General features: G+C 52.1%; 2 protein-coding genes across 2 annotated transcripts; both read right to left on the bottom strand.

Moving 5' to 3' along the window:
* Positions 1-310: 310 nt before the first annotated feature.
* On the bottom strand, positions 311-22586 carry LOC116786608 (carboxypeptidase A1-like). Its single transcript, XM_032687320.1, has 12 exons — positions 22023-22586; positions 20945-21800; positions 19525-19606; positions 17631-17765; positions 3654-3752; positions 2770-2871; positions 2369-2470; positions 2151-2261; positions 1843-1933; positions 1554-1753; positions 607-691; positions 311-535 (listed from the first exon to the last, which is right to left on the bottom strand). Exons 2-12 carry the CDS (start codon positions 21007-21009, stop codon positions 348-350), a joined length of 1260 nt encoding a protein of 419 aa, XP_032543211.1. The 5' UTR covers positions 21010-21800; positions 22023-22586; the 3' UTR covers positions 311-347.
* On the bottom strand, positions 11039-16825 carry LOC116787717 (carboxypeptidase A2-like). The gene is made up of 8 exons (XM_032689555.1): positions 16616-16825; positions 16085-16183; positions 15853-15954; positions 15063-15173; positions 14675-14765; positions 14039-14238; positions 12881-12965; positions 11039-11226 (listed from the first exon to the last, which is right to left on the bottom strand). Exons 1-8 carry the CDS (start codon positions 16682-16684, stop codon positions 11039-11041), a joined length of 945 nt encoding a protein of 314 aa, XP_032545446.1. The 5' UTR covers positions 16685-16825.
* Positions 22587-24228: the final 1642 nt, after the last annotated feature.

The raw sequence follows: 24228 nt of genomic DNA, 5'->3' as shown, positions 1-24228 counted from the left end.
GTCTGGGAATCTGGTTTAAAGTCTGCTCTGGGGAGCTGGCTTGAAGCTTGGCCTTGGCCGGAGGTCAGAGCAGGTGACGGCCATTCCACGTGGAAAAAAAGGCACCTGGGGAAGGGATGACGGAGCAAAGCTGCTCAAAACCCCCCCCAGATTTAGGTTTGGCTGCCCCAAAAACCACCCTCCTCCTCCTCCTCCCACATCCTTCAGGGCTCCAAAGGTTGGGCACTTGTAGGGCCAAAGCCATGAGGGGGGGATAAAAAAACCCCATTTCCAAGGAAAAACAGAGGGCTGGAACCAGGAGTGTCCATGATGATTTATTGGGGCGAGGGAAGGGGGAGGCTCTGGGCTCAGTAGGGGTGCTCCAGGACGTGGACCATGATGTCCAGCAGGGCCGGCCAGGTCTCGGTGGCCGTGGGCAGGATCTGGGAGCTGGGCAGGAGGAAGCCGTGGCGCCCCGTGTCCCGCAGCTCCAGGGTGAAGGAATATTTCACCCCCTGGTCGTAGGCCCAGTCGACGGTGGTGCCTGCCGCCGTGTCTGCGGGGAGAGGAGGGCAGCTGGGATCACATTCCCAATGGATCAGGGGAGAGGGAGGGAGGGACACTCACAGATGGTGTCGGCGATGCTGCCGAAGGTGTATTTGGTCCCGTACACGGCGGCCAAGTCGCTCACGGCCTTCTTGGCCAGCTCGTTCTGCAAGGGAGAGCCCAGAAGTGAGGGGGCTGGGGGAGCAAAAACCTTGGGATGAGAGCCCCAAAGTGGTGGGATGTGGTGGGACAAGAGCCCCAAAGTGGTGGGATGTGGCAGAACAAGACCTTGGGACAGCGGGATCTACAGCCCAAAATTGGTGGGATCTGGTGGATCAAAAACCTTGGGACAGTAGGATTGAGATTGGTGGGATGTGGTGGACTGAGGTCTTGGGACAGCAGGATCTACAGCCCAAAACTGGTGGGATCTGGTGGACAAGGACCTTGGGATTGCAGGATTGAGATTGGTGGGATGTGGTGGACCGAGGTCTTGGGACAGCAGGATCTACAGCCCAAAACTGGTGAGATCTGGTGGATCAAAAACCTTGGGCCAGCAGGATCTAGAACCCAAAAGTGGTGGGATGTGGTGGATCAAGGACCTTGGGACAGCAGGATTGAGATTGGTGGGATCTGGTGGACCAAGACTTTATGACAGTGGGATCAGGAGTCCAAAACTGGTGAGATCTGGTGGATCAAAAACCTTGGAAAAGCAGGATCTAGAGCCCAAAAGTGGTGGGATCTGGTGGACCAAAATCCTTGGGATAAGAGCCCAAAAGTGGTGGGATGTGGTGGAAAAAGACCTTGGGACAGCAGGGTTGAGATTGGTGGGATCGGGTGGAGCAAAAACCCTGGGACAGCAGGATCTAGAGCCCAAAAGTGGTGGGATCTGGTGGACAAGGACCTTGAGACTGCAGGACGGAGATTGGTGGGATGTGGTGGACTGAGACCTTGGGACAGTGAGATCAAGAGCCCAGAACTGGTGGGAACAAGCCCTTGGGCCATCTCCTGCTGTTTTGGGGCCATCTCACCATTTCCTGATAGTCGGGTGAGGGCACCGACGTGTATCCGTAGGGGAAAAGCAGCATCTGGGAGTAGCTGTGGATGGAGATGACGGACTTCATGTTCCCATGGCCACGGATGAAGTCCACGATGGCCTTGACCTCCCTCTCCGAGTGCGGGAAGGGGCCGTGGTAGATGTCAGAGCAGGGATCGCTGCTGGAGCCGGCACCTGCAGGAGCCCAGGGAAGGGTTCCTGTCCCTCTGGAAAGCTGGGATGATCCGAGGGACAGGAAATTCCCGGCGTGGGGCCGCTCTCACCTCCGAACCCCGCGTCCCAGTTCCTGTTGGGGTCGACGCCGAGGCAGCGGGAGCCGGTGTTGGGGGACCTGGTCTTGCGCCACAGGCGGTCCTGGGGGCACAGGGAGGTGAATCCCAGCCCTCAGGGGACGCCTGGCAGCAAGACACATGGCCCAAGCACCTCCCCACCAGGGATGGGAGGAAAGGAAACCACCTCGCCCCGTTTGCTGTCCCCCGTGGGGACAGGAACATCAGGAACATCCCTCCCCACCAAAACCCACGGAGCCGAAGCCTGGGATGGGATCCCCCAGCGCTGTCCTGGCACTCACGGAGCTGTGGGTGAACACAAAGCCATCAGGGTTGGCGATGATCTCCAGGAAGATGTCCATGTTGTCCAGGAGGGCCGTGACGGAGGGGTCCCGCCCGTACTCCTCGGCGATCTGGAGAGGAGCGGGAATTGCCCCCGGGATGAGGGATGCGACGGAGCAGCACCACGGGGAGGGGTGACAGGGGTAAGGGTTGGGGGTCCCCCCCCATCCCAGGTCACCTTGTTGGCCATCCAGACACCGGTGGCCTGGCTGATCCATTCCCGGGAGTGGATGCCGGTGTCCACCCAGATGGCCGGCCGGGCCGAGCCCCCGGTGCTGAACTGTGGGAATCGTGGAACCCCTGAGGTGGGAAAAGCCCTCCCAGCCCATGGATCCCCCCTGTGCCCCATCTCCACCTTGTCCCCCAGCCCAGAGCACTGAGTGCCACGGCCAGGCCTTCCTGGGACACCTCCAGGGCTGGGCACTCCAAACCTCCCTGGGCAGCCCCTGCCAAGGCCTCACCACCCTTTCCATGGAGAAATTCCCTCTCATGTCCAACCTGAGCCTCCCCTGGCACAGCCTGAGGCCGTGTCCTCTCCTTCTGCAGGGAGGGGGAAGGTGGGGGTGCCCCAGGACCCACCTTGAGCACCAACAGGGGTCTGCCCTCATAGCTCTGCCCAATCTGGATCTTGCTGATGAGCCCGGGATGATCCTCCACCAAGGTGTCCATCCAGGAGTAGATCTGGAAGGAGGAGCTGCTGGGTCAGGAGGCCCACCCTGGGCTGCCTCTTGGGTTTTAGGGCCTCCAGCAGCAGAGGCAACGTGCAGGGCTTCCCTGGAGGAGACCTGGGGCTTCCCTGGAAACCTGAGGCTTCCCTGGGGAAGACCAGGTGCTTCCCTGGAGACCTGATTCTTCCCTGGAGAAGACCTGCTGTGGAACCCTGGAGAAGCTCTGAGGCTTCCCTGGAGACCAAATTCTTCCATGGAGAAGACCTGGGCCTTCCCTGGAGACCTGGGACTGCCCTGGAAACCTGATACTTCCCTGGAGAAGACCTGGTGCTTCCCTGTGGACTTAGTGCTTCCCTGGAGAAGACCAAGTGATTCCCTGGAGACCAGGTGCTTCCCTGGAGAAGACCTGGTGTGGAAAGCTGGTGCTTCCCTGGAGAAGCCCTGAGGCTTCCATGGAAACCAGGTGCTTCCCTGTGGACTTGGTGCTTCCCTGGAGAAGACCTGGTGCTTCCCTGGAGAACACCTGGGGCTTCCCTGGAAACCTGATGCTTCCCTGGAGAAGACTAAGACCTTGTTCTTCCCTGGAAAAAACCATGGTGCTTCCCTGGGAAAGCTCTGAGAGATCCCCCAACACCATCTCAGTGTCCAAAAGGAGGTTGGAAACATCTTCCAGCCCCAGGCCTGTCCCAGGAGTGTCTCCCCCGCCACCAGGAGCGTCACCACATGGATCCAACCATGGCACAGGTCGGGTGTGAGCCCAGCCAGGCACGGCAGAGCCTGTCCAGGGAAAATCACCTCGTCCAGGGTGTGGTAGGAGCCAAAATCGAACGCCCTGGAGCTTCTCTTTACCCTCCTGGACCTCACCATGGCCTCCTTCTCCTCATCCAGTAATTCCTGTTGGGGAGGCAAAGAAACCCCAACATCAGGTAGGCTGGAGGGGGCTGGGGGTTGGGTTCTAATTCCAGCTCCTCGTGGTTTCCAAGCGTTTGGTCCTTCCCCGGGGACGGAGCTACCGGAGCTCCTCCCGCTCCCCGTTACCTGCACGTCCTTGATCATGACGGTGTAGGGAAAACTGTGGGATTCCAGGAAGCCTTTGACCGCCCCGAGGCTGGGGAAGGGCACCCTCAGGTCGGCGGGGTGGCCGGGGCCGAAGGGGTGACGCCAGAAATCCACCTGGGAGGGAGAAGCGGAGCTGCAGGAGGGAGCTGGGCCCCGCCCTGTGCCGGTGCTCAGACCCTGAGCCCTCCCAGAACCTCAGGGAGCCTCCCAGGAAGGATCTAAAGAGGCTTTGGGACGAGTTTTGGGACACAGTGGGGGGACCTGGAAAGGAGAAGCTGAGCTGGAAGAGGTTGGCTTGAGCTGGAAGAGCAGCCTGTGGTGGTGGTCATCCACGGAACGCTCCGGAAGGAGCTTCCCAGGAAGGATCTAAAGAGGCTTTGGGAGGAGTTTTGGGACACAGGGGGGGACCTAGGTGGGTTGGCCTCACTAAGTGGATCCTCCACTCAAACATGCCTCAGCCCAAGTGGGTTTTGGGCCACAAAAGCCCCTTTGGATGATGATTTTTGGGATGTCCCCACTCGACGTGAAGCGGAGCCAAAGGAGCCCCGAGATAAACATCCCGTTTATAGAGTTATAAATGATACAGATCCCAAATGGGGAGGAAACCTGGATGTGAGGGCAAAGGGAGGAGGGAGCCCTGGGTGTCTCTGGGGTCTCTGGCACGGGGGGATGTTTGGGAGCCCCATCCCAGCTCACCTGGAGCTCCTCCTGCTCTTCCAGCATCTTCAGCAGGGCCGCCTGCTTCTCGTCCCTGGTCATGATCCGGAGAACCTGGTCCCTGCAGGGAGGCAGAGGGAACACAGGGATGGGGGCTCGGGCTGGGAGCAGCCTCTGGAAGCTCCACGGGGGCTCGGAGGGTTGGGAAGTGCAGCAGGGGTTGGTGGGAGAGGTTTGGAGCGGCCCCGGGAAAAGAGCGAGGGCCGGAGAGCCGGAGGAGCTTCCCGGCCTTGTCTGGGCAGCTCCCAAAATGTCAGGGAATGTCTAATGTGGACATGTTCTGTCTGTATCCGTGGATTTATTTCCCAACAGATTCCACTCCAGCCTGGCTGGGCTCTCCCAGCCCTTGGAAGAGAAGGAATGCTCTCCTCCGGCTTTTCCCATCTGGGATCGGTCCTGAGCCTCCAACCTCTTGTCCTGTTCCTGGTCACCCTTTTCCTTTCTCCCAAAGCCTGAATTCCCTCTCCTCATTTCACTGATCCTGAAATCCTTCCACGGAATCCTGCAGGGATCCAATTCCTTCTCCTTTTAAAGCTGCTCCCAAAATCCCACGTGGACCTGTTCCCCCTTCCCCCTTCCATCCTTTCCTTCTCTTCACACCCCCTTTATCAGTTTACCCACGGATAACAATTCCCACTGGCCCGTTCCGTGCCTGGAGGAGTCAGGCAGGCATTGCATTCCCAATTTATCCAGTTGATGGACCCCTTCAACCACGGCATCCTGTCCAAAAATAGGAATATCCCTCCCTCCCCGAGGGGGAGAGAGGACCTAGGATTTGTAAAAGCTCGGGATGGGAAGGGATGACAGAAGGCAGAGGATCCACAAAAAATTCCAGAGTTTTTTATTAGGAAATGACACGCTCGGCCTGGGAATTGTGGGTTGGATAAAGGGGGGTGGGGGGGAAAGGGAAGGGAGAAGGAAAAGAAGGGAGGGAAGAAGGAAGAAAAGAAGAAGGAAAGAAGGAATAAAAGGGAGGAAAGGATGGAAAAGAGGAAGGAAAGGAAGGAAAGAAGGATGGAAAGGACAGGAGGAAGGAAGAGAGGGAAGGAGGGAGGAAATTTTAGGAAAATGGGAATGAGTTGGAGGCTTTGGGGGTCTTGGGTGTTCCTGATCCCCCTACATCCCATGTGCACTTCCTGACCTCATTCCTGCACCTGTGCTGGGCTCTTACTTATTTCCAGGAGCTCCAACAAGGATGTTTTCCTGGAAAAGTCCTGCCTGACCTCCCCACGGCCCCTTTTCCAGCCACAGCTTGTTCTTTCCCACGGCCTGTTCCTCCCGACCATCCTTGGCTGTTATTCCCAGAAATCCTTGGTTATTACCAACAATCCTTGACTGTTATTCCCAACAATCCCTGTCGCTTATTCCCAACAAACCTTGGGTGTTATTCCCAATAATCCTTGTCAGTTATTCCCAGCAATCCTTGTCAGTTATTCTCCACAACCCTTGCCTATTATTCCCAACAACCCTTGCCTGTTATTCCCAACAATCCTTGCCAGTTATTCCCAACAGTCCTTGTCTGTTATTCCCAACAGTCCTTGTCTATTATTCCCAACAGTCCTTATCTGTTATTCCCAACAGTCCTTGTCTGTTATTCCCAACAGTCCTTGTCTGTTATTCCCAACAGTCCTTGTCTGTTATTCCCAACAGTCCTTGTCTATTATTCCCAACAGTCCTTATCTGTTATTCCCAACAGTCCTTGTCTGTTATTCCCAACAGTCCTTGTCTGTTATTCCCAACAATCCTTGCCAGTTATTCCCAACAGTCCTTGTCTGTTATTCCCAACAATCCTTGTCTGTTATTCCCAACAGTCCTTGTCTGTTATTCCCAACAATCTTTGCCAGTTATTCCCAACAGTCCTTGTCTGTTATTCCCAACAACCCTTGTCTGTTATTCCCAACAATCCTTGTCTGTTATTCCCAACAACCCCTGGTTGTTATTCCCAACAATCCTCAGTTTCCTCCACAGCCACCCAGCCCCCGTTGTTTGGGATATTATCCCTTTACCTCCTGGGATTCTCCCCCCTGGCAAAGCCTGGGGTGATACTCCCAGGATCCGACATTCCCTAATTTCCACCTGTTCCACGCTCCAAACCTCCCTCCAACCCTGAGGTGAAACCACACCTCGTCCTGGTTGGGAAGGTTCTGGATTCCCCTCCTTTGGGATGTCACCCCGGGAGACAGCGGGACCCCATCCCGCCCCATCCCTCGGGAAGGACTCACCCCTGGAATTGCCGCTGGGCGCCGGCGGCTCCCGCGAGGGCGACGAGCACCAGGAGGATCCTCATGGTGAGGGTGAGGACGCCGGGATGGAGAAACCCCCTAATCCAGGAGAAAGCCCCTAATCCAGGAGAAAGCCCCTAATCCAGGAGAAACCCCCTCCAGGAGCTGCTGCCCAAGGCCACGTCCCTCAGAGCTGGCGGCAGCGGGAGCAGCTCGGCCGGGAACGGCTCCCAAGGGTTTGCTTTCCTTGGCAAAGCCAACACTCGGGAGCAGCCGAATGGGGCCGGATCTGATAACGCCCCGTCGGAGCTGCCGGAGCCCAGCCCGGAGCTGCCCACGGGGTGAGGGGATGGGAGGGGCACAGGGCCCCAAAATGCCCAAGGGGGGACACTCTGAGCCTCCCTGGATTTCTGTGTCCCACAGCTTCGCTCCCAGGGGTTCCTTTATTCCACGTCCCTGTTCACGAGCCAATTATAATTATGATTTATGTGTAATTAGAAGCTGCTGCGGATTCACCAGCAGCAAAGCAAGCAGGTGATCATATATATATGTATATATGATTATATATATATACATCGAATAATCATATATCTACGTAACTAAAAATATATATGAAATTCACAATATGTTATTCAAATTATTATTCAATTTATTATTCAATTTTAAAATAAATTTATTATTCAATTTATTATTCAATTTAATATTCAATTTATTGTTCAAATTATTGTTCAATTTATTGTTCAATTTATTATTCAAATTATTATACAATTTATTATTCAATTTATTATTTAATTTATTGTTCAAATTATTGTTCAAATTATTATTCAAACTATTATTCAAATTATAATTCAATTTATTATTCAATTTATTATTCAATTTATCATTCAATTTATCATTCAAATTATTAATCAAATTATTATTCAAAACATTATTCAATTTATCATTCAAATTATTAATCAAATTATTATTCAAAACATTATTCAATTTATCATTCAAATTATTATTCGAATTTCCAATAATTTTATTATTCCATTTATTATTCCATTTATGAATCATTTCATTACTCAAATTAATATTAAATTTATCATCCGAATTATTATTGATTTTTAAAATCAACTTATTATTCGATTTTGGTACAAATTATTATTCAATTTATCATTCAATTTATCAATCAAATTATTATTATTATTCAAGACATTATCCAATTTATCATTCAATTCACCATTCAAATCATTACTCAATTTTTTAAATCACTTTATTATTCCATTTATTATTCAATAAATCCTTCACTGCCGGCGCTGTTCATCCCGGGCCGAGGAGGGCGGATCAGACGGATCACATCCCTCCGAACATCACGGATGCCCCGGAGCGGCGCGGGGACGCTCCCCCGAGAGCCAGGGGCTCCTTTTTGGGTGGAAACCGCCGGATTTGGGTGTTTTAGCCCAGCTCGGCCGCGGGGCGGGTGCGGGCTGCGCCGGGAGGTCACTTTGGCACAGAGGTGTCTTTGTTCCTCGGGTTACAGCAGCTCTTTGTTCCCGGGCCACAGCAGCGCCTTTGTTGGGCCCTTATCTGCGATGACACCGAGCTCCCACCTCGCCCGGCCCTGTCCGGGATGCTCCGGCTTCCTGGGCCGCATTCCCAGGTTTCCTGGGCCGCATTCCCGGCCTGGCAGAGGGGTTTTAGGGCACACGTCTCCCGGTCGGGTTTTGCCCCGTTAAAACCAAGATTTCTCTCTGTTCTGGGGTTGTCGTGGCTTTGGAAAGGTGGTGTGGACTAAAATAATGAGTCTGAACTAAAATAATGAGTCTGGACTAAACTGAGTCTGAACTGAGGGGTTTTGTGACACATCAAGTGAGTCTGAACTGAACTAAGGAGTCAACTAAACTAAGGAGTCTGGACTAAACTGAGTCTGAACTGAGGTTTTCTGTGACACCTCAGGTGAGTCTGAACTAAACTAAGGAGTCTGAACTAAACTGAGTCTGAACTAAACTGAGTTTGACCTAAGGTTTTCTGTGACACCTCAGGTGAATCTGAACTAAACTAAGGAGTCTGGACTAAACTGAGTTTGACCTAAGGTTTTCTGTGACACCTCAGGTGAGTCTGAACTAAACTAAGGAGTCTAAACTGAGGTTTTCTGTGAGACATCAGGTGAGTCTGAACTAAACTAAGGAGTCTGAACTAAACTGAGTCTGAACTGAGGTTTTCTGTGAGACATCAGGTGAGTCTGGACTAAACTAAGGAGTCTGAGCTAAACTGAGTCTGAACTGAGGTTTTCTGTGAGGCATCAGGTGAGTCTGAACTAAACTAAGGAGTCTGAACTAAACTAAGGAGTCTGAACTAAATTAAGGAGTCTGAACTAAACCAATGAGTGAGACTGAACTAAACTAAGGAATCTGAACTGAGGTTTTCTGTGACACATCAGGTGAGTCTGGACTAAACTAAGGAGTCTGGACTAAACTAAGGAGTCTGGACTAAAGTAAGGAGTCTGGACTAAACCTAGTCTGAACTGAGGTTTTCTGTGAGACATCAGGTGAGTCTGAACTAAACTGAGTCTGAACTAAATTAAGGAGTCTGAACTAAACCAATGAGTGAGTCTGAACTAAACTAAGGACTCTGAACTGAGGTTTTCTGTGACACACCAGGTGAGTCTGGACTAAACTAAGGAGTCTGGACTAAACTGAGTCTGAACTAAGCTTTTTTGTGATACATCAGGCGAGTCTGAACTAAACTAAGGAGTCGACTAAACTGAGTCTGAACTGAGGTTTTCTACGGCACATCAGGTGAGTCTGAACTGAACTAAGGAGTCTGAACCAAACTGAGGAGTCTGAAGGGAGGTTTTCTGTGGCACCTCAGGTGAGTCTGGACTAAACTAAGGAGTCTGAACGGAGGTTTTCCATGGCACCTCAGGTGAGTCTGGACTGAGCCAGGGCGTGTGAGCTGAAGGGGGTGTGACCCGAAGGGACTGTGACCCGGTCCCGGGTGCCGCGGGAGGGGTGTTCGCTGTCCCGCGGCGCTCACGGAGGGGTCACAAGACACGGAGATAAACCCGAGATAAACCCGTCGGACCTGACGCTCGGCACGGCAGCACCGGCTAATTAATCCCTGAGCCTCCCGAGCGCTGTGCTCCTAATCCCGAAGGAATCAGCAGCGGGACAACAGGAAAAGGGAGGGGGGGGGGATCCCGAGGGACCGGGACGGGCAGCGCTGGAGGGAGGGAGGAAGGGAGGGAGGGAGGGAGAGGGTCTCCCGTCTCCATCCACTGGGCAGAACTGGGAGAGGGAAAAGGGGCGGGATAAATGTACGGGGATATTTAGGAAGGAGATTCCCCCCCGAGGGCAGCGGTCGGTGGAGCGTCCTGGGGCTCGTTAAAGGCAATTTAATTCCTTTAATCACCTCACAGCCTGGATGGGGGGGCTCACGGCAGCCCCTCTGCAATCTGGGGAAGAGAAGGATCCAGGGAAATCCTACAGCCCCTTGCAGGGCCTAAAGGGGCTCCAGGAGAGCTGGAGAGGGACTGGGGACAAGGACTGGAGGGACAGGACACAGGGAAGGGCTTCCCAGTGCCAGAGGGCAGGGAGAGATGGGATATTGGGAAGGAATTCGTGGCTGGGAGGATAGGGAGGGGTTGGAATGGGTTTCCCAGAGAAGCTGTGGCTGCCCCTGGATCCCTGGAAGTGTCCAAGGGCAGGTTGGAGCGACCTGGGATAGTGGAAGGTGTTGGGGTTGGAACTGGATGATCCTTCAGTTCCCTTCCCACTCAAACCATTCCGTGACTGCCTTCAGTCATCAGGGAATTTCCTGCTTCCCTCATTTCCTCATTTTCCCTCTTCCTCACTGTGCTCCTGCTTCCCAACCAGATGCCACTGAGCTCATCCAAACCCCCGTTATCCACGAGTTTTAACAGACTCTTTTTCCTTACCTTTTTCCAAGCCCAGGCTCATCCCTGCCCACCCCTTCCTGACTCTCCCCATCCCTGGAAGTGTCCCAGGCCGGGTTGGACGGGGCTTGGAGCAGCCTGGGACAGCGGGAGGTGTGGAAGGGGATGAGTGGGCAGGACGAGCTGTCTCCCAACCCCTCATCCCACGGGATGTGGGGAACAATCCAACAACTCCAGGCGCGGGATGCACGGGAGGGGTTTATTCATCCCAGCCCGGGGCAGAGCCCTTTGCCGGCTCCCAGGGCTCATTCCTGCTTTTCCAGGACGTGCTCCATGATCTTCCTGAGGCCCATCCAGGTCTCGGTGGCGGCGGGGACGATCTGGCTGGCGGGGAGAAGGAATCCGTAGCGTCCCGTGTCCCGCAGCTCGAAGGCGAAGGAATATTTGATGCCGATGTCGTAGGCCCAGTCGATGCTGCCCCCGCTGGCCTGGTCTGGGAACAGGGATTGGGAATGCGGACAGAGGGATCAGCGCGGGAATATGGGGGGAAGGGGAGGGAGGGGGGGCTGCGTTTTGGCGTTGGGAGGGACGGGGAAGAGGGTTGGGGGGGAACCCTCAGGGGCTTCCAGAAGGGATTGTGGGGACAGGGATTGTGGGGGACAGGGATTGATGTCCTGGGACAGGGATTGTTGGACAGGGATTGTGGGAGACAGGGACTGTGGGGACAGCGATTGTTGGACAGGGATTGTGGGAACAAGGATTGTTGGACAGGGACAGGGATTGTGGGAACAGGGATTGTGGGGACAGGAACTGTTGTGCTGGGATAGGGATTGTTGGGGGGGAGAGGGATTGCTGTATTGGGATAGGGATTGTTGGGCAGGGATTGTTGGGCAGGGACAGGGATTTGTGTCCTGGGACAGGGATTGTGGGAACAGGGACTGTTGGACAGGGATTGTGGGAACAGGGATTGGTGTCCTGGGATAGGGATTGTGGGAACAGGGATTGTGGGGACAGGGATTGGTGTGCTGGGATAGGGATTGTTGGTGTGGAGAGGGACTGTTATATTGGGACAGGGATTGTGGGGACAGGGATTGGCATGCTGGGACAGGGATTCAGGGATTGTGGGGACAGGGATTGTGGGGGGACAGGGATTGTTGTGCTGGGATAGGGATTGTGGGGACAGGGACTGTTGGACAGGGATTGTGGGAATAGGGATTGTGGGGACAGGGATTGCAGGGGGACAGGGATTGTGGGGTCAGGGATTGTTGGACAGGAATTGTTGGACAGGGACAGGGATTGTGGGAACAGAAACTGTTGTGCTAGGATAGGGATTGTTGGGCGGGAGAGGGATTGTTGTATTGGGATAGGGATTGTGGGGGACAGGGATCGTTGGACAGGGATTGTGGGGGACAGGGATTGTGGGGGACAGGGATTGTGGGACAGGGATTGGTGTGCTAGGAGATAGGGATTGTGGGAATAGGAACTGTGGGGCCAGGGATTGTGGGAATAGTGATTCTTGTGCTGGGATAGGGATTGTGGGGGACAGGGATTGTGGGGGACAGGGATTGTGGGAACACGGATTGGTGTCCTGGGACAGGGATTGTGGGAACAGGGATTGTTAGACAGGGACAGGGATTGTGGGAACAGGGATTGTGGGGGACAGGAACTGTTGTGTTGGGATAGGGATTGTTGGGGGAGAGAGGGATTGTTGTATTGGGGTGGGGATTGTGGGGACAGGGATCGTTGGACAGGGATTGTGGGGGACAGGGATTGTGGGGACTGGGATTGTTGTGCTGGGATAGGGATTGTGGAGGATGGGGTTTGGTGTGCTGGGACAGGGACTGTTGGACAGGGATTGTGGGAACAGGGATTGCGAGGACAGGGATTGTTGTGCTGGGATAGGGATTGTGGGGACAGGGATTGCGGGGGGACAGGATTGTTAGACAGGGATTGTTGGACAGGGATTGCGGGGGAACAGGGATTGTGGGGCACAGGGATTGTTGTGCTGGGATAGGGATTGTGGGAATAGGAATTGTTGGGACAGGGATTTTTGGGGGACAGGGAATGTTGTGCTGGGATAGGGATTGTGAGAACAGGAACTGTTGTCCAGGGCCAGCCCAACCAGCCCCGAGCAGCCCCCCACTCACAGATGGTGGAGCAGATGGGCCCCACTTGGAAGGTGGTGCCGTACACGGATTTGATGGCATCGGCAGCGGCTCTTCCCAGGGATTCCTGGAGAGCAGAACAGGGAAGGCGAGTCAGGAAGCAGCCAAACTTCACGAGACACTCAGAGAAACCTCCACCCACCCACAGCACTCCCAGCTCCCACAGGATTTCTGGGAAGGGGCACCGCAGGTGGAATAATTCCCAACGGGTTCCATAACTGACCATCCAGTGTTTCATCTCACTGACTGTCAAGGGAAGGTTCAGGAGATGCCAGAAAATCCCAAGGAATATTGGGGATATTCCAATACTCCAGGATCAGCTCTGTGCTCATTTCCACTCCATGATGGGGTTTTTATAGAAAACAGAGCCAGGATCTTCATGGAAGTGGGAAAAAGGACGAGTGGCAACAAATTGCCACGGGGGGAAAAACACTGTATTTAGGCATTAGGGACGAAGAAAAAATCCAGGAGAGCTTTTGGAAAGGTGAAACTTTGGGAATTTGTGGGATTTGACTTCAGAAAGGTGGAAACAAATCAAAACAACGACCCAAAGCTCAGCTTGACCCTGAGCCACTCCATCCCAAACCGGCTCCGACTCCAAACCCCTTTCAGCCCAGGGCTGGGATGGAGACCTCCAGAGGGGCTTTCCCGTTGGAATTCCGGCGGTGAGGTCCACGTGGCTGCTGTTAGGGAAGAGCCTGGAGCATGGAGAGCTCCGGGAGGCAACCAGACAGGGGAGGAGAAGGCAAAGCCAAGGGGAGGAGAAGGCAAAGCCAAGGGGAGGAGAAGGCAAAGCCAAGGGGAGGAGAAGGCAAAGCCAAGGGGAGGAGAAGGCAAAGCCAAGGGGAGGAGAAGGCAAAGCCAAGAGGAGGAGAAGGCAAAGCCAAGAGGAGGAGAAGGCAAAGCCAAGAGGAGGAGAAGGCAAAGCCAAGAGGAGGAGAAGGCAAAGCCAAGAGGAGGAGAAGGCAAAGCCAAGAGGAGGAGAAGGCAAAGCCAAGAGGAGGAGAAGGCAAAGCCAAGAGGAGGAGAAGGCAAAGCCAAGAGGAGGAGAAGGCAAAGCCAAGAGGAGGAGAAGGCAAAGCCAAGAGGAGGAGAAGGCAAAGCCAAGAGGAGGAGAAGCCAAAGCTTCTCATGTCTCACCAGCTCGGCGTAGTCATCGGGCCTGGTGCACTTGTATCCGTAGGGATACATCAGGAGCTGGGAATAGCTGTGGAGGGTGAGGAAGGCCTTGAAGTTCCCGTGGTCCCTGATGAAGTCAGCCACGGATTTCACCTCCACCTCGGACTCGGCGCTGGGGCCGTGGTAGGAGTCGGAGCAGGGCCTGCTGCTGGCCCCGGGACCTGGAGGGGACAAACCACTGAGAAGGGACAGTCCTGGGAGGTCAAGGAAGACCCAGCAAAGCCAGGCTTTACTAAGGCAAGGCTTGAAATGCCGGCAAACCCTGGAGCAGCAGCGCCAGGGTGGGAATGTTTAAGGGATGTGCTTTGAGATGACGTGACCTGGAACTCCCATCCCCAGAGGTGTTCCGTGCTGGGATGGGGTTTGGAGCACTGGGAGGTGTCCCTGCCTGGAACTAAACGGTGTTTCAGGTCCCTCCCAAGCCAAACCAGCCTTTAATTCCGTGATTCCACGAGTGCCACCTTCACCTCGTGCTCTTGGGCGATTAATCAACGCGAAATGGGAAACGGCTCCATCCCGAGGGACCCTTAGGAGTCCCTTGTGTTATTCCCGGTGCTCTGTGACGGGATCCAGGGCCCAGAAACTCCTCATTCCTACCTCCAAAGCCTGCATCCCAGTTCCTGTTGGGATCCACCCCGTAGCAGATGCTGCCCGCGTTCCTGGAGCGCGTCTTCCTCCACATGCGGTTCTGGAAGAGAGGAAACAGCTCCCAGAAATGAGCAAATCTGGGTGTTTGGGTCAAAACTGCTCCCAGGAGGAGCTGCCATTCCCCAGGGGGGGATCCCAGGCGTGATCCCAGCATAATTCCCGGCGGGATAACGGTCAGAACTGGACGGGGGTGGGGTGTTTAAGGTGAGTAATTTAAAATTCCTCCTTGTGGTTCCTTCTCACGGCGCTAAGAAAGGGACTTCCAGAGCCCGTTTCCCCGTGTTTATTATTTCCTTGGAAGAGCAGGGCAGCTCCCTGGATCGGCCCCCTCACTCACCGAGGTGTGGGTGTACACAAAGCCATCAGGGTTGGCCACTGGCAGCAGGAAAAGGTCCATCTTGTCCAGCAGGGAGGTGATGGAGGAGTCGGATCCGTAGCCGGAGGCGATCTGGGCAGAGACAGGACAGCACACCCCGGTCAGCAGAGCATTCCTGCCCCAGGAGCCCTCACAGCTGGGAACAGAGTCTGGATTTTGGGGCAGGGGAACAAGAGTATCAGTTGCCTGGTGGCCAATTAATCTGTTTGATTTGGAGGTTAATGGGGGAAAGCAACAAAATTTCCCACTCCCTTGTCCCGGAGAACTGACCAAGGCCCCGCACTGGGATTGAAGCAGAGCAGCCAGGCTGGGAATACTCAACTGGGCTGCACTCCTGGGGTGGTTTAGGCACCTCCAGCAGGGTTTAAACACTTGACATGGTTTAAATTTACAGAGGGATGGAGGTTTTGGGCACTGCTGGGGGAGGGAACCAACCACAGAGCGTCTCCCTGCACCAGGAGAGCGAAGCAGCAAAACAATCTCCAAGGCCTTGGTTTTTTTGTGGGATTATCAGCCTCCTTTTTGTCAACAACTCCCCATGAACTGCTGCACTTTGTCTCCCTGAACTGCTGCATTTTGTCTCCCTAAACTCAGCTCTTCCAACAAGACACCGTGTGCTCCGGGCAGCCACAACATCCTCCTCCGGGAGTCGGTTTTGCGAGGATCAGCAGAGTTAATGAAACACAGGGATGTGACGTCCTTGGAATGCTCTGAGGCACTCCCAGGACGAAGCAGAAAAGCTCAAGGGGACCTGGTTGGCGATCCAGAGGGCGCTGGCCTGGGTGACCCACTCCCGGGAGTGGATGCCGGCGTCGAGCCAGATGGCCGGGCGGTCGGATCCGCCGGTGCTGAACTGTGGGAATGGGAGGGAAAGAGTCAAATCATCCATCAGCCAAGACCATCCCAGGCAGGCTGGGGTGATCTGGGCCGGGCTCTGCCGTGCCTGTCCCACGCCAGGCACACCCTGGGACAGTTTGTTGTACCTTGAGGGCGTACAGAGGGCGCTTCTCGTAGGATTCCCCGATCTGGATCTTCTCCACGAAGCTGTGCTCGGATGCAAGGTGGTCCAGCTCCGCATAAATCTGGAATGAGGAGTCAGGAGGATGCTCACGACATGTTTCATGGAATCGTGGGCTGGTTTGGGTTGGAAGGAACCTTAAAAACTGTCTGGTTCCAACCCATCCCAGGTTGCTCCAAGCCCCATCCAACCCGTCCTTGGACACTTCCAGGGATGAGCAGCCACAGCTTCCTTGGGCAGGGAGTCCTTTATTTCCCTATTTCAAGATTCCTTTATTTCTCTGTCTCAGAAGGAAGGGGTTTGGAGTCCATGGAAAAGTTTGATCAGCACTCACTCTGATTTTTCTGACCACTAAATTAATTCAGGTAAAACCCAAAACCAGGCGCCAAGAGAAGCTGGAGAGACATCTAGATCCTAAATATTGGAATTTTGATGGGAGACAGTGTGAAGAAAGGCCAGGGAAAAGCAAAGAACCCTCCTGCCCTGAGGGACTCACATCATCCAGGGTGTGGTAGGAGCTGAAGTCGAAGCTGGTGCTTCGCTCCCTCTGGGCGCTCTCGGCCATGTCCCGCTTCTCCTTGTCCAGAACATCCTAAAATGAGACATTGCAAGGGTGAGAAAAGTCTGCTTCGGTCACAACATGAATTTTAAAAGGCAAGTGTTTGTGCTGAGTTAACCAGAGAATTCCTGGAATGGTTTGGGTGGGAAGGGAACTGAAGGATCATCCAGTTCCAACCCCAGGGACACCTCCCGCTATCCCAGGTTGCTCCAACCTGCCCTTGGACACTTCCAGGGATCCAGGGGCAGCCACAGCTTCTCTGGGAAATCTGTTCCAGCCCCTCCCCACCCTCCCAGCAGGAATTCCTTCCCCATATCCCATCTATCCCCGCCCTCTGGCAGTGGGAAGCCATTCCCAGTGTCCTGTCCCTCCAGGCCTTGTCCCCAGTCCCTCTCCAGCTCTCCTGGAGCCCCTTTAGGCCCTGCAAGGGGCTCTCAGCTCTCCCTGGAGCCTTCTCTTCTCCAGGTGAATATTCCCAGCTCTCCCAGCCTGGCTCCAGAGCAGTGGGAATCCAGCCCTCGGAGCAGCTCCATGGTCTCCTCTGGACTCGTTGGTTCCGGTGCCACTTTGGGATCATTCCTCACGGGAAGATGTTGGATTGGTGCCCCAGTGGGTGACTTTTATCCTTGACTACTCCTGACGTGTTTTGCTGAATCCTGAGTAACTTCAGGTGTGACTCCCAAATATCCGTGGCCAAAACACCACCCGGAATTCCTCCGGGGTTGTCCCGGAGCGGAAACCCCGGAGTTCAAAAACCACTCAAGGCGGTTTTCCCGGGAGCACCCGCAGCAATCCCGGGATTGCCTTGGAGGAATCAACCCAAAAATAATGGGAGCACCTCACGGAAAACAGGGCGTGGAAGAGCCCATGCTGGGAACGAGGCCAAACTGGGAATCCTGGTTTGCTTCCAGAAGGTTCGGAGGCTCCACGTGCGCCCGTCGGAATTCCCTACCTGCAGGTCCTCGATCAGGATGGAATACTCGATCCCCTGGGATTCCAGGAAGGCTTTGACCGACTGGACGCTGGCAGCAGGAATCCTCACATCCACAGGGAGGGCGGGGGCAGAGGGGTTGATCCAGAAATCCAGCTGGGAAAGGGGAAGGAGGAAGGATTCGGTTGCGAGCGGCTCTTCCGGAGCTTTGGGAATGGCGGTTCCTCCCAAATCCAGGGGCTCCTGAGGTTCCAAGAGCCCTGGAACTCTTTGTGGCCTCACAACGAAATCACGAACAGGGGGAGGATCAAGTCAACATTTCCCCCAATTCCAGGGCCTTGGGCACAAAAGCGAGAGGGAATTCCGTTTATTTGGATTTTTATATGATGATATTTTATTATTTTCACTGGAAATAGTTTCAAAAAAAATTCTATTTTACAGCACTGGGTGACACAAACCCTGCTGGTTTTATTTCCCTTTTTTCCCCTCTCCTTTTCTGAGTTTTCATTCCTACATGATTCAAATAATCTTAAATGTGAAAAATTCCCACTGGCAGGAACAGTAACCTGGATTTCATGGTGTGGTTTTGGGTTTCAACCTTCCAACCAATTCCTGCCACAGCACCGGGAGAGAAGCACAAAAACCCCTCCATTCCCATTGGAAAAATGGGGGTTTTAGTACCAAGGTTAAGAGCAAGAATAATCCAAACTCGATTGTAAATCCAGGAGGGGAGAAAAAAAAAAAGGAATTCAGGCACTCCTGGACAGCGAGCTGGTTCTAGAGCTGGGAGAGCAAATATAGAGTATTGAGACAGTAAATTATATCTATATATTTTATGTTTATATATTTACAGTGATATATTTTATATTTTTATATATATTGATATATTTTATATTTATATTGATATTTTTTGTATTGAGATATTTCATATTGATATATAAATATATTGATATATTTCATATTGATATATTATACTTATATATTATATTTGCATATGTATATATTTTATATTTATATTGACACATTTTATATTTTTATATTTATATTGATACATTTTATATTGATACATTTTATATTTATATATTTATATCAATACATTTATATTTATATATTTTATATTTATATATTATATATATTTTTATATTTATATTGATATATTGATATAGTTTATATTTATATATTATATTTATATATGTGCATATTATATTTTTATATTAATGTTATATATATTTTATATTTATATTGCTATTTTATATAAATATATTTCTATATTATAGTTATATATGCATATATTTTATATTTATATATGCATATATTTTATATTTATATTTATATATGCATATATTTATCTTTTTATCTTTTTATCTTCACATTGATATTTTTATATTTATATATTATACATGTATCTTTTTTATTTGCATTGATATATTTGTATCAATATATTTATGTATTTTATATTTATACATTATATTTATATATATATTTATATATGCATATATTTTATATTGATATTGATAGATTTTATATAGATATTTTAATATTTTTATATATTTACATTGATATTTTTATATTTATATATTATATGTGTATCTTTTTATATTTGTATTGATATATTTTATATTATGTATTTATATTGATATATCTATCTTTTATGTTTATATTTTTTATACTTATATTGATACATTTTATATTGATACATTTTATATTGATATATTTCATATTGATAGATTTATATTGACGGATTCATATCGATAGATTTATATTGATATATTTCATATTTCAACTCTATTAGGACAGTAAAAATATTTATGGCAGCGGGATAGAAACCCTCCCAATGCGACCCAAATCCGTGCCCTGACCCCATTTCCAAAGTCCTGCCCCACCTGGAACGTTCCCAAACCCTCCCAGGCCGTACCTCGAGGTGCTCCAGCGACTCCAGGAGCTGCAGCTGCCTCACCTCCTCCTCATTTCTGGCCTTGATCCGGAGAACCTGGTGCCTGCACGGAATCAGGGCCTTCAGGAGCAGCCATTGAAACGGCTAATTAACGGGGTTAATTGCCCGGGGGGTTCGTTTAATCCTCCTGACTTGGCGTCACCCAAGAGTTCATCCAACAACCAGCACCTTCACCGGGAGGGAGGCGACGGCTGGGGGAGGGTTTGGCCGCTCAGGAGGACCAGCCCTGGTCATAAACTCGTAAAACTTGATTTATGAGTTGGTTTTTCTGGCAGGAAAATGACGTCGTGGTGGAGTTTGGGGGGCACCAAAACCGGGATTTGTTCCTGGGTTCAGTCCCGGGTCGGTGCTGGGTGACGCCATTCCAAGGGGGAATGAATCCCCCTCTGGAAGCGCCTCGCTCCACCCGCTGTGGAGTGAGGGACAACAACTGGAAGTACGGCCCGGGATCAATTCCAGGGACATCTCCAGAGCTGGGAAATACACCTTAAAATGGGGGCAAAGAGGGTGAAACCTGAGCTCAGATTTGGGGGGGTTTATTCACCACCGGCTCACAGCTGGTCCCTCCCTCTGCCCAGCTCAGGGATGAGGTTTTCTTTGGGTTGGACCGACTTAAATCAATGTTTTTCCACGTTAATAACTCGTTACTGGATTCTCCACCTCTGTTTTATTTCAGGAATGGATATTCCTGAAAATGTCGCTGGATTCATGGGAATTCATTCCAGGATTAAACGAGCAAAGCTTAAGTGATCTCCTGGCCTCAAAAAGCCCTGAGTTTGAGTAAGTGATATCTATAGAAATTATATATATATTATATATATTGATTTTTATTCTTAATCCTTAAATCTTTGCGATTTACTCACTGGGGTCCAGCGCTCACTCACTGAATCCCAGGATTTCTTGATCAGGTTTTTCGTCACCTTTAATTATTAAAAGTCCTTCAGTGGTCAGAGACAACTTTTGCAACGCAACCTAAAGATAAACCTCTGGAATTTAACGGTTGGAGATGAGGGTTTGGATCGCTCAGGAAGGCAGAAATGAGGGAAAGGAGGAGAAATAAACTTGGAAAACAACGGGAGAGATCTCTGATCCCAAGGCAGGCTCTGGTTTTCAGCTCTGCTTTGTGCTGGACTGGGTCTGTCAAGCTTGAGGTTTAGGTCCAGCTCAAGGCTTGGGGAACAGCAAAAGCCAAAAAAAAAAGCCTTGGATGAGCAGGAATTCAGGAGCTCAACTGCTCAGAAAACCTGAATTCGAGCGGAGGGAGGTTCCTTCAAACACCAGGGAACCAAAGGAACGGGAGGAATCGGTCGGAGAACGCCAGGAATGTGCCCCGGGCGGGTTTTGCAAAGCTGAGCTCGAACCAAACCCCAGAGGAACTCACCCCACGAAGGTCTCCAGGGCCAGGGAAGCCCCGAGGAGGGCACTGAGGAGCAGAACCAGCCTCATCTTCGCCGCGGGCTCGGCTCGGCCTGGGAAAAGGGGGATTTATGCCGGGCTTCATTCCCAGGTAAAACCTTATCTGGGCCGAGCTATCGCCCCACGCGCCCGAGTTCCCACCCTTATCACCCCCCTCGAGGCCACCGGGAGGCCGAGGGCACCTCCAGACCCGGATTTTCCAAGGGCACAGCCAGAGCAGGGGGGCGGGAGGCGGATCCGGAGCAATGTGTGTCCTTTCACACGGATTCCTGGGAAAACGGGAGCCGTCCCGGCCCTCGCCGCGGCCGAGGAGCTCCGGGCTGGGGGTTGTGTCCCAGAGATCCCAGAGGGTTTTATTCCAGTCAAAGCTCCTTGTCGAAGGTGCCCAGATGCTGGAGTTGTTGTTATCCATGTGGAGGGAGCCAAGGCAGTCTCCTGGTTGAACTTTGGGAATAATCTCCCCTGGAGCTGGATCCACTTTTTGTTTATCCCATTAAAAATGTTACTGAGGAACAACAAGGGATTGGATCCACTTCTTGTTTATCCCACTAAAAACATTACTGAGGAAGAGCCAAGAATTAGATCCACTTTTTGTTTATCCCACTAAAAATGTTACTGAGGAACAACCAGGAGCTGGATCCACTCTTATTTATCTCACTAAAAACGTTACAGGACTGGATCCACTTTTTGTTTATCCCACTAAAAATGTTACTGAGGAACAATCAGGAATCGCATCCACTTCTTGTTTATCCCACTAAAAATATTACTGAGGAACAACCAGGAGCTGGATCCACTTCTTTTTTATCCCATTAAAAATGTTACTGAGGAACAACCAGAAGTTGGATCCACTTGTTTTTTATCCCATTAAAAATGTTACTCAGGAACTGGATCCATTCTTTGTTTATCCCACTAAAAATGTTACTGAGGAACAACCAGGAGCTGGATCCACTTTTAATCTACCCCATTAAAAACGTTACTGAGGAACAACAAGGAATTGGATACCCTTGTTTTTTATCCCATTAAAAATGTTGCTGAGGAACAACCAGGAGCTGGATCCACTTTTTATTTATCCCACTAAAACTGTTGCTGAGGAAGAGCCAGGAGCTGAGCCTGCAGTCACACCTGCAGATGGGATTCCTGGGAATATGGGATGGGAGGGAGATGGTTCAGCTGCTCCATCCACCTCAGGAGAACAAGGAAATTCCAAGTGACAATTCCCAGAGGAAGCTTTTCACATCACCTCCCTGCTGTTCCTCCCCTTGCCTCCCCTCCCACGTGATCTCTCCATGCCTAGGGAGGCCTGTCATGGGTTCAGACCCCGAGCAAGTCTTGTGCAAGGCCAGGGCTCGTGTTTTTGGGAACACAGGGAGCCTCAGGCAGGGATCCAGCCTGTTTTGGCTCGTAGGGATTAGTCACCCTCTGACTGTCGTGTCTTGGGGGCACACGAAGGGCACAGAGTCCTCGGGTCTGGGAGGGGTCACAGAGCCCAATTCTGGGAAAACAAGCACCAATCAAACAACAAAAAATGATCCTAAGAGTCAGGAACCATCATGAGGATTTCCTGCTGATTCCCTGCTTCTGGAGCTACAGTAATTCCCCTGGAAGTCAAATCCCACCTGTAGTTTATGGACTTCAATAGTCCCTAAGGAATCAGCCAGCTCTGTCCCGTGGATTCGCTCCATGAAAACAGGAAGCAGGGATTTAATCCAGGGCAAAATTAGAGCTTGTTTCATTACTCATTCGACATCCCTCACGGATTTAAAGGCTGCCAAGAGATCCTGCCAAACGTGTCAGGATCCAAAGTATCCCAACCAGCTCCAGGATTCCTGATCAGCACCATCCAGAGCCTCCTCCACCCTCTGCATTTAAGGAGCTGCGTTTAAATCCAGACCTTTGTACCCACTCCTGACCCTCCCCGAGGGGCTCCAGAGGCCTCCAGCTCTGCCCTCCCACGGGAGCCAGGAGGTCCTGCAGGGTTTGGAGAGAAGCCACAGGTTTGGGTGAAGTTGGAGTGAAGCCAGAGGAGGCCATGGAGATGCTCCAAGGGCTGGAGCCCCTCTGCTCTGGAGCCAGGCTGGGAGAGCTGGGGGGGTTCCCCTGGAGAAGAGAAGGCTCCAGGGAGAGCTGAGAGCCCCTTGCAGGGCCTAAAGGGGCTCCAGGAGAGCTGGAGAGGGACTGGGGACAAGGCATGGAGGGACAGGACACAGGGAATGGCTTCCCAGTGCCAGGGGGCAGGGTTAGGTGGGATATTGGGAAGGAATTCCTGGCTGGGAGGGTGGGAAGGCCCTAGCCCAGGTTTCCCAGAGAAGCTGTGGCTGCCCCTGGATCCCTGGAAGTGTCCAAGGCCAGGCTGGAGCAACCTGGGATAGTGGGAGGGTTGGAACTGGATGGGCTTTGAAGTCCCTCCCGAGCCAAATCATTCCAGGATTCTAAGAGGCTGAAAACATCCATAGGGTAGATCCCAGGATCCAAAACACCCCAGGGAATTAGGGAGCAGCAGGAAGCCAAAGGAGACAGCAAGGCAGGGGGGACTGGGGACCTAAGCAGGGCAGGAGGGATTAGGATTAGGACTAGGATTAGGGACCCCACAAGCAGCAGAGCCCCAGGGGACCCACACAGGAAGAGCAGAGTGGATCTGGGGGCACTGACCAGGAACAGTCAGGAGGGTCCAGTCCTCAGAGATGTTCCCAAGGCAGCTCCACAGCCAGGAGGGAAACAACCACGAGCCCAAATCCAGCGTGGACCCAGCGCAGCTCCAACGAGGCCCAAAAGAAGGGAGCTCGGCTTAAATGGGGCTCCCACGCCAAGGGGTGGGTGGTGGGTGGGTGGGAAGGCTCCACAAGCCTGGTCAGGGCAATTAGTGCTGCCAATTAGGGCACTCCGACGTGGGTAGGGCTGGGACGTCCTCTCCTCGCTGTCCCAAGAGGATGGGGAGTCGTGCAGTGAGTCAGGGACACCCTGGGGACACGGGAAGGAGTGAAAGGTCAAATGAACCTCCCCCAGCCAGAGTGTCTCCCTGCTGGACTGGAGAACCTTTTGGGGTTGGAAAAGACCTCCGAGATCACGGAGTCCAACCCTTCCCAGCACTGCCGAGGCCACCACTGCCCCGTGTCCCCAAGTGCCACATCCACAGGGGTTTAAATCCCTCCAGGAGTGGGGACTCCCCCGTTCCACAGGCAGCCCCTTCCGAGGCCTGACCACCCTTTCCAGGAAGGAATTTTCCTGATATCCAACCCAAACCTCCCCTGG

Source organism: Chiroxiphia lanceolata, chromosome 5 (assembly GCF_009829145.1).
Source record: "Chiroxiphia lanceolata isolate bChiLan1 chromosome 5, bChiLan1.pri, whole genome shotgun sequence".
NCBI classification, from domain to species: Eukaryota; Metazoa; Chordata; class Aves; order Passeriformes; family Pipridae; genus Chiroxiphia; species Chiroxiphia lanceolata.
The sequence above is the reverse complement of the archived record's forward strand: the minus strand, read 5'-3'. Positions and strand labels throughout refer to the sequence as shown.

Coding starts and splice junctions, on each gene's coding strand:
- LOC116787717 (XM_032689555.1), bottom strand. CDS start 16,684: ATGGCCGAGAGCGCCCAGAGGGAGCGAAGCACCAGCTTCGACTTCAGC. Junction 14,766..15,062: donor TTGTGTACACCCACACCTCG/GTGAGTGAGGGG, acceptor CCTCTCTTCCAG/AACCGCATGTGGAGGAAGAC. Junction 12,966..14,038: donor CCGATGACTACGCCGAGCTG/GTGAGACATGAG, acceptor TCTGCTCTCCAG/GAATCCCTGGGAAGAGCCGC.
- LOC116786608 (XM_032687320.1), bottom strand. CDS start 21,009: ATGAGGCTGGTTCTGCTCCTCAGTGCCCTCCTCGGGGCTTCCCTGGCC. Junction 2,471..2,769: donor GACCCCTGTTGGTGCTCAAG/GTGGGTCCTGGG, acceptor CGATTCCCACAG/TTCAGCACCGGGGGCTCGGC. Junction 2,262..2,368: donor GTGTCTGGATGGCCAACAAG/GTGACCTGGGAT, acceptor GCTCCTCTCCAG/ATCGCCGAGGAGTACGGGCG.